Genomic DNA, 10208 nt, shown 5'->3' with positions numbered 1-10208 from the left:
CTGCATAAATTAGAGTACAATTAACCAAGTGGTTGGATGGATATCAGGTAATTACTGTATTGATCTTTTAGACAATATTTAATAAGAGTCAGCTCTGTAATGTTCTTTATACAAGCTTATTTTATGCATACAGCCAAGTACTTGCTTCATAGAACAATATTTCACTGTAGTTTGAGCCTGTAGTCTTTGGTCACCATCAGTTTATGCAAATCCATATAAAGCTTTTAGACTTGTCATGGGATAAAAATTATCAGCTGGGAAAAATAGTTTGACTAAATCTTTAAGCGATGGTCGGATAATTGGGGTAAATTCTACCAGGTATATTCAGTAAGGCTGAATACTGGGTGAGTTCCAGATGATTAAAAATAAAAATACACTATAATATATTTATAATTCAATGTCCTGCTTTAGGAGCTGGACTGATCATTTTTAGTGACTTGCTTAGAGATGTGTGTTTCTAAATTATAGTTCAAAAGTAACTGGCATTTTCTCCACTGTTGCAACTTGGTGAATGGGATCTTTTAGACACCACATTGCCATGGTTCATGGGATCATTGCTGATGTCCCTCCATTTACAGTACAAAATATCAAACAAACCTTTAGCCTAGGTCTTCATAATAGAATCCTAACCTCTGTTACTTCTGACTTATAGGGTATCTTTGTTACTAGGGTTCAGCCTGATGGACCAGCATCCAACCTGCTACAGCCTGGTGATAAGATCCTTAAGGTAAGAGGGAACTACATTTCATGTTTAATTTATAATCTGAACTCAGTTCTAAATCAAATTTGCAGTACTTGCCTATAAGAAGGTATTTTTCCAGTAGCGGTTAGTTTAGATTTTCTTTCTCTTTTGTGTTGTTCTTAACTTCATTATTTAATTTATAATACCTTTTGATGTTTTTCTTAAAGGTAAAGAGAAAGAAGACAAACTAGAGTGGAAGTGTAGAGGGTATGTAGGAAGGAGAGGGATTGTCTCAGTGACTTCCTCCCTCTAACCACATACTGAAACTGAAATATTTCTTTTTATGAAATCTCTGAGAGCAGGGAGGGTTTTACAGCAAGAGGGAATGAGTCCAAGAAGCATTCACTATATTCTCTAGTTTTGACTTCCTCAGAGACGAGATGAAGTGCAGGCATAGGAGGAAGAGGAGCTAATGGCAGCAAAGCTCATAGGAGGGAATGGCAGTGTAAAGTTTTGTTTGGATAGAAAGTTTATTGCCAGGCATGGCTCAGACTCCATAGGTTTATTTCTGAACCCATAAAGTCTGGGAATGGTGACTTTTCTCCCACCCATAGGTTCAGAGAGCCCCTTTTAGAGACAAGATGTGATCTCGAGAGGAAGTTTGCCCTCCCGTGTATTTTTCACTTTGGTCCCTTATTGATGTAAAATAACGGGGCCCATGTTATGCTGTATGTACAATACACATACAAAGTATTTCTACAGAACAACTAACAAATTAAAGATTTCTCATTGTTGTGACCACCATTCAGGGCAAGCACTTGGGTAAAAAACCTAAAGTAATACTGTACATTGGTTTGCATAATGTCCAGTTCTGTTAAATGAATAGGGTAAGGGTCTCCCAGGAAAGAATTTGTTGCTGATGATGCTCTTTCCTCAGCTCTTCAGAGCAGAAATTAAAGGTCCATTAACAGATGTAGACTTGTGATCACAAGCTATTGGCATGATGTAGATAAGAATCTATATTAGACTTAAACCATATTGAGTTATATAGAAACCCAGGTATTGAATGACAACAAATAGAAAAGTTGCATATCCATTGCCTTTAAATGCAAGGCCAATATCATCTGAGCTGTTCTGAGATGATAAAAAGTAGTTTTATCTGTGTCTTATTAAATGGTTTACTCCTTTTAGTACTATTAGCATATGCAATGATTTGTTTTTTCTATCTCATCAGGCTGCTATTTGCATAAAATAATAACATTGTGCTATTTCATTCATTTATTCTTTGTTTATTTCTTTTATGTGAATGAAAGAATGGATTTCAACATTTTATTGAGTGAGTGAATGCAAGATATTTATGGTTTTCACATTTTATGCTGGTATAAATAACACAATGAATTCTGCAGTCATAGTTTTACATAGAAATGTAACTGCAGTCCTTTGTCTCTTCATTGCTGAAACATTTTTAAATGCACACACTAAACGGGATAGCATCTGTTCTGCTTGATAACAGCATCTTTTGAGTGGCTGGATAAGAAACCTCCAGATTTCGAAAATGCCAAGATTTTATTTGACTGGACCTCTTAGATACAACTTTTCTGTTCTGACCCAGGCAGAGGAAAGGCAAGATGTCCCCAGTGGGGTGTTTCAGACATTCACCATTGATTAAAAAATAAATAATTTTGTGCCTCAATGTAATGGAAAGGGAAAGCATATTCCCACAATATATTCTTTTCATAGAATCCTGGAAGGCAGTATTTGAGCCTGGAAAATAAATTGCCACTGGAAATCAATTGTACTTTTTGGCAGAGGGCAGGGCATTAGTATATTTATATACAAGGCATGTAACAGGCGTTGAACCCACCTAAACTTGATTCAGGGTTGAGGATCACTGCTTTTCACACTTGTATTGGAGAAATCTCTATGTTGAGGAAATTTGCAAACACCATTGCCACATCCTTTCTAACCGAGTTGGTCAGAATGCTTGTTTTTTTCAGGTAGCCTTATACTAGAAAGAAGACTATTGATTTCAGCAGGTTCTGGACCATTCTTCATTGCTGTCAATTTGTTTGCATTTGATATGTTTTTATGAATTTGCTGTACAAACACCGTACTGTTCATTTGAAACCATTACTTGACCATCCCAAAAACAGCTATAAAACAAGGAAAACACCTAAGAAATCTAAATTAGATTTGCAAATAAGAGACCTCTAGAATTACATATTTGGAGTATTGTCAAACTGGGTTACATAAGCAGACAAGGAATAGTGCAAAAATGAAAATGATAGGAGTGTTGCCTGAAGTTGCAAGCAGTGTACAGAAACCATGGGAGTGTTCTGAATGGAATCCTTTGTACATTGTATTGTTTTAAGCAGGTACAGTTTCTTCTGTACATAATACATTTTTAGTCGAGATTTACCATTCCGGCCTTCACCAATTTCCTGATTGTTCTGTGAAATGATTTCTCTTGATGCCACACAACAGGTGCCCTTGCTTAGGAGCACTCACTGTGCAAAGAGCTAATAGCATTGAGTTACCTTTGATAAACAATGTGTCACCAGTGTAATAAATTGCTTTGTCCTTCTTAAAGTCTAAATTGGTTGACACAGCCCTCTTTAGATTCAAAGTGACCTGAGATTAGGAGGTATGGAAAGAAAGCTGGAAATGTAAGACCAACAGTATAAAAATGGCATAATAATATCTGCTCCCAACATAAAATTATTTAGAATGTTTCAGTAATCTGGTCTTAACTTTTTCTTTTATGCATCAATAAACACTAGTTTTCATTATAAAGTGGAAAGAAATATTGGAAAGCTAAAAGGTTTATACAAAATAAGTGACAGTGAAATTAAGAATAAATTCACCTGCAACTTTGGGTATACATTATATCACTTTAATGCTATCCCTCCTGCAAGGGTGATTGCTTGGTAACTGAAAAACAATACAGATGGTTCAAATACCAGTCTAATTAATTATACATTTTATAATTCTGGTCTCATTTGAATACAGGTGCTCTATTAATTATGATTACTCTGTTGTCAAGTGGGGAACCAGCTAAAAGAAAATATTTATTGTACCTAGTAGACTGCAAGGTCTAACTATGCAATTCATGGTAACAGTCTAAAACCAATTGCCCATAAGCAGAGCATGGACAGACTGTGGTGCAGCCGAGTCCAGGGTACCTGTTTCATTTGTCTATTTCTAGTCCACAGTAAGTGAAGCTAACTGCAGGAATTTATCTTGAATGAAACAGGGAGTAAATTTAGCTTGAAATAAGAAATAAAAAAATACAGTTGTTTTCTTTCAGTGAAGCACTTTAGCAGAGTTTACCTACTTAATAAAAAAGAATTCTGTATTGGTGGATTCCTTTAACATGTTTATTCTCAACAGTCCTTTAGTTCCTTATTAACCTACCAGCACTGTCAAGTATGAGCCTTCACCATTAGAAGAGCTCTCACTGGGGAATAGCACCCTCCACTTACATAAAGCTTAAGGACTTCATGGCACTTCCATGCATTCCAGTATGATGGTGGTAGACTTTCAACAGATGTCTGAGAATATACAGTAAAAGCTGTGTTAACCAGCATTTTAGTAACGGGTACGCTCTACTAACTGGAATTTCTGGCCGGCCAGCTGGATGAAGGGGCGGGGAAGTTGTACTTGGTGGCTGCCATTGCCACCCACCATCCTGCGCTGCCACCACTCTGCTTGAGGCTGCCACTCCCATCTCCCCCTCCCCCCGCTCTATGTCCAACTGAAAACCCTTGCCTCACGTAACCGTCATTTTTTGATTACCAGCACTCCCCCCATTCCCTGCTCATGCTGGATAACAGAGCTTTTACTGTAGTACTAATCTCCAGCCTCCATAAAATGTTGCGTCATAATATTTTGTCATATTATTTGCTATGTTCTGATGGAAATGATCCACACTGTGCAATTTATTTTCAGAAATTAAGTGTACATTTATCATTAACCTGTGTCTTACAGTGAAATATAAATAAGCTCCTATCACCACTCTAGCATTTCAAGGTACAGGCCATCCTCGCCATTCGCAGGGGATACGTTCTTGTATTCCCCATGATGGCGAAATTCACGAATAAGGCACTGCGTTCATGAATGCCATCTGTGTTCATGAACTCAGTGCCCCCAGCGGCTGGTTGAGGGGGCACAACTTCTCCGGTGACTGCGGGAGCACGGCAGAAGGAGCCCGGGAGTGGTGGCAGGAGTCCAGCAGCGGCACGTGTGGAGCTCCCGAGGAGCTCCTTTACATGTATTTAAGAAGCCGGTTCAGCATTCATGAATATTTGAAACCATGAACGCTGAACCTGAAAATAGTGAGGGTTTCCTGTATATTTAAAGTTATGTATGTTCCCAACCCCTTCATACAAATATTCCCAGTGACTTATATAGGAGATTATAACTGGAATGTTCAGTGCTGATGTGACAAGGCTCCTGCCCTCACTTGCTGCCTGGTTCTGACCTCCTCACCCTTGCTTCCAGACTCTGGGTCCCTCCCTCGCATGGTTTCCCTCACCTGCCACAACTTGATGTTTTGTAGGGAGGCTGTCCCCAGGAGGCGGATGCAGGTTTTGGGGTAGGTCCTTGTCTGAACCCAGACCCTTCCTGGCCTCAGGTCACTTTTAAGCTGGCTGGATCCTGTTGCCTGGGGTCCAATGCACCAGGGCCCTAGGTTTTCAGGCTCCAGCTCTAGCCTCTTGCAGGTTCTGGGCTACTTAGCCGCAAAGCATGCCCATTGCAAGTATAGGAATTACACTCCCCAATCTGCTGTCAGATATGCAGTCCTTACACACCACAAACTTCCCTCTGAACATATTTGGATGCCTGCCTGTACTCAACACCCCAAGATTTGGAGTGCTCTGAGCTGGGTGCCCCTGCCACACCCCAGCGGCCTCTGATCTGCTCCTTACAGCCATCCCAGTCCTTCGGTCCAAACGTAAATCAAAAGCATGACTCTCTGTTCCCAAAACATAAAGCTCAAAAAACACAAGCTTCCCTGTTGGGGTTAATCTTACCTTTGGGAGTGCCATTGCTAAGGGTTTAAGATACTAATCTCATGTTGCTCATGGTGTAGCATCTCTTCCACCTTTCTATGGCACAGAGTCCTTTCTCTCAGGCAGTCCGGACTGGCTTATCCCTGGAGCTATGCCTCCTGTGGCCCCTACCACCAGACTGCCCCTTCTAGACCAACTCCTAGGCTTTTGAGCCTCTCCCTGGGTCACCTGACCCTCTGCTTCTGCCCCAGGCCTGCCATCATCACCTGCACTTGGGGCCGGCAGCCATCTTATTTAAGGTCCCTTTTTGCCAGTAAGTCTGTTCATGGGGCTGGGATGGCCAGCAGGCCTTGGGCTCCCTCCCCTTCCCCCTCCCTTTCATGGAGCAGACTTGTTGGACTGGACCTACAAGAACGTAGGCTCAGAATCTATCACTCTTTCTCATGCTGAATAGTGCTTTGTTTTTTAAGAGCTGGGAATGAGAAAAACTAGCATGAGAGAGCGTCATATATCTACTCAGTAATGTTTTACTGCTACATTTTAATACTAGTTTTAATTTTTAAATTAAAAATATAGATGATAGATCAAACTAACATTACCTAATCTATAGTGCTTGCCATTATATTCTTATCATAAGAATTCTTTCAGAAAAATCACATGAAGGTATGCTAGCCACAATTTTAGGACAATAGATTTAAGCCATGTTATGTTACTATCAGACTCTCTTGTTTAAGCTTATTTCCCTCAGTTTCAAAAGATTTCATCAACTGGTTGTGACCATCAGTATGTAACAGGAATGAGTTTTGCTCATTAAGAATTCACTTTATACTAGTCCATCTGTTGAAATTATATTAGAATGGCCTCAAGCCAGTCAAAACCAGACTGTCCTTCAGTTGGCTTCTAAGGCAAAGTGCAGACTTGCCACTTTTTAAAAACATTACTACAATAACATCCAAGATAGCCTAAAAAGATGGGAAATATGGCTTCTGAATTTTCCGAAATACAAATTGGTTTAATAACTTTGTCCTTCCAAAAGCTGATCTGAATTTTTAAGTGAATCTGTAGTTTGAAGTTGTAATGAGTGAAAAATATTGAAGAAAATAATGAATTGACTACCCTGTGAATCAAAGCAAAATTGATTAACTCAGCCAACTCATACATCCCTAATTTTGTGCCTACTTAATGAAACTACTTTTATAGTCAGATATTTCTGTCTGAAATATGAACTCATGTAGCAGAGCAATGTGGACAAGAATGGAAATGTCAATTAGGGGTGTTTTCTTCATTTTTATACATGGCATGTTTCCCCTTGATTATTCTTAAATTTAGAAACCACAGTTACCAAGTTATAAACAGATGCATGAATAATCTGGTTACTAATTATAAGTACTACTTATTCCAACATATTGCTTCTTCTATGGCTTTCAACCTTTGATATTAACTATTTATCTTTCTGTAGCTACTTACACGTTTACATCTATATATAAAATATAGCAAGATGATGATTTGGGATTAGAACTGCAAAACTCTAGGCAGAAAAGTGCCACAGACTCCAGAGTCAGGTACAGACATCACACTTTACAGACGTTACACTTTTACCAGTATAAGTGGTTCTCGTTTTCTCCGATAAAAAAAAAATACTCCCAATTTTTGGATTAAAAAAAGTAACCCGAAATCCACATTTTCCATGATTAAAATGAAACATTGGTATGTATGCATATGTATATGTGTGTATATATATATTAGTGTTGTTTCATTTTAGTCACGGAAAAATGTGTATTTGGGGTTACTTTTTTTAAATCAAAAGTTGGGGATTTTATTTTTTTTATTAGAGAAAACCAGGATCCCTGGTGATTGGAAACTGATCTATAACCATAACAGAAGTTCAGGACACAAAACTGGTCTATACTCATTACAAAACAGAAGTTCGGCGCACACAGACTGGTTTAAAAATGGCAGAACCTGGTCTAAGGTTTGCTCCCCACCACCCCCAACCAAAGAGTGAATGTGCGTTCTGTACTGCTTACAAGAAACTGTATAACTCAAATCAGTTCCATCTCATGTTTTTTTGCATGTCTGTACTTAGCCAAGGATGCTAATGTCACAAACCTCCTACTTCAGGGAAAGGATATAATTTAACATCTACCTGGTTTTTTTTCCCCCATGTGCATAGCTAGCTCTGCTAGCTGACATTTTAAGATAAGTCATATCTTCACCTTCTCCTGGCTCTCTAGTACATAGGCTTATGTGCTGTCTGTTGCTGACTTCTGTGTTACGTTAAAGAAAGTTTGTTGTGTGGACAATAAATAACAAAGGGGTGAAATAATAAGAACAAGCAGTTTTTTATAATATATTGTGGGGAATACTGGGATTCAAGTCTAGGTTGCAATCCAATCTGCTTCAGACAGTCCATGTAACTGCAAATCACATAACCTCTCTATACCTCAATTTCCACACATGGGGATGCTCCTACAAACACTAATACCACAGAGTTGTGGTGAGGCTAATGTATTCATGTTTGAAAAATGCTTTGATATCTTCAAATGGAAGGTGCTGTGTTGGTGCAAAGCATTCATTGTTTTGATGATGAAATTTACAATGCTTGCTAGTGCAACTTCCTTTGGGTCTCTTTGTGGAATGTTAATGTATGTCTCAAGCAGTAATTCTCATATCTTTCCTCTGTCACTCAAACTCAGAGGTAATTTAGCTACTTGGCAGGTAAGAACCATTAATTTTATTTTAAGATGTCAGCATTTTACAAAGATGAATGGCTATATTGCATGTGGCCAAAAGACCCAGTAACAAGAAAAATATACAGTTCTCTCACATAATTTATACTATCACACACAAAAACAGCAAAAACATAAGGGGTACATCTACATGTCACCCCACATTGCCATAATGATGCACCGTATGGTGAACTACAGTGACACAGAAATTATGTGGGTCTACATGTGATCAGCAGCTACATCGCCATAATGATGCATTCCCCGTTTTAGCATGTCTCTACAGCAACGTAGGGGCGAAATGTAATCATGTGCCATGCACATGGCGCAGTACAGGTAGTTACTGCAACATGCTTTAGTACTTCCAAAAGGAACTACTAAAGAACAGCACCGTAATAACATTGCCATACAGAAACCTGTAGATGCACCCAAGGTGTCTTATCTTGAGAGACTTACCAGGCAGCAAAACCAACTTTTATGAAGCTTTTTTTTTTTTAAGGAAAAGAATGATATGATGCAAAATCTATGGCCTCACTTCTACTTTTGCACACATTTTGTATAATACTTTTGGCTTCAATAGTGGCTCATTACAGCAGAATCTGGCCCCAAATGAATGTTTTCCATCAACTTTATTTGTTACTTACCAAAAGGTTTCTGATGTTTGGGCTCACAGTACAAAATAAAAGGAAAAGCTCATACCAAAGTTATTATGCTTTGCTAACTCTCAAAGTAAAAAATGTTAACAACTTGGGAAAAAGTTAAATGTGTAGAATAATAGTCCCCAGAGACAGAGTAAATATACAAAGCCACCACATACTCAATCTGCTTTCTCATTGCTTATTAATTATAAGGAGGGGAAGTGGTTTGTTGTGTAGTAACTATTCTCATGAGGGTTCAATGACGTGCAAAGTCCTGCACTTGAGATGAAACAGTCCCATGCACTGGTACAGGCGGGGGGCTGACTGCCTGGACAGCAGCTCTCCAGAAAAGGACCTGGGGGCCACAGTGGACAATAAGCTGAATATGAGCCAGCAGCTTGCCCTTGTTACCAAGAAGGCTAATGGCATACTCGATTGCATTGGTAGGTATGCTGCCAATAGGTCAAGGAAAGTGATTAATCCCCTCTATGCATCACTGGTGAGGCCACATGGAGTACTGTATTCAGTTTTAGGCCCCCTACTACAAAAAGGGTGTGGACAAATTGGAGAGAATCCAGCAGGGCACATGACTTATAAGGAAAGACTGGGGGAACTGGGCTTATTTAGTCTAGAGAAGAGGAGACTGAGTAAAGATTTAATAGTAGTCTTCAACTACCTGAAGGGGGGTTCAAAAGAGGATTGAGGTAGACTGTTGTCGGTGGTGGTGGATGACAGAATGAGCAGTGGTCACAAGTTGCAGCAAGTGAAGTTTGAGTTAGATATTAGGAAGAATTTTCTCACTAGGAGAGTAGTAAAACACAGGAGCAGGTTCCCTAGAGGGGTGGTGAAAGATCCATCCTTCGGGGGTTTCAAAATCCAGCTAGACAAAGGTTTGGCTGGGATGATCTAGTTGGGGATGGCCCTGCTTTGAGCAGGGGGTTGGACTAGATGACCTCCTGGGATCCCTTCCAACCCTCACTTTCTATGATTCTATTCTGGCTTCTGACCTTCTGGTGGTGAGCACTGCAGGAGATAAACCTGCCTGCTCTACAGGCAGAAGGTATTGGAGGAAAATGGGCAAATAATGCAGAGAGGGTCCATGTCCACCTGTAGAGCAGATGGGGCAAATTAGTAGTGCTTAGCACTGTGC

At 39.5% G+C, this 10208-nt stretch overlaps 1 protein-coding gene across 3 annotated transcripts in view; it reads left to right on the top strand.

Annotated features, from left to right (window-relative positions):
* LRRC7 (leucine rich repeat containing 7) overlaps positions 1 to 10208 on the top strand; it is a 290296-nt gene that overhangs the window by 268560 nt on the left and 11528 nt on the right. For 2 of the 3 annotated variants that reach the window (XM_019528410.1, XM_019528409.1), the window contains one exon: positions 653 to 727. In XM_019528410.1, the coding sequence (XP_019383955.1) occupies positions 653 to 727 (75 nt within the window). The remainder of the gene's footprint in view (positions 1 to 652; positions 728 to 10208) is intronic. The other variant, XM_019528408.1, reaches the window with a different exon arrangement.

This window comes from Gavialis gangeticus, unplaced genomic scaffold, assembly GCF_001723915.1.
Source record: "Gavialis gangeticus isolate Ggan-Ray unplaced genomic scaffold, GavGan_comp1, whole genome shotgun sequence".
Classification (NCBI taxonomy): domain Eukaryota; kingdom Metazoa; phylum Chordata; order Crocodylia; family Gavialidae; genus Gavialis; species Gavialis gangeticus.
This window is presented reverse-complemented; position numbering and strand designations above follow the sequence as displayed.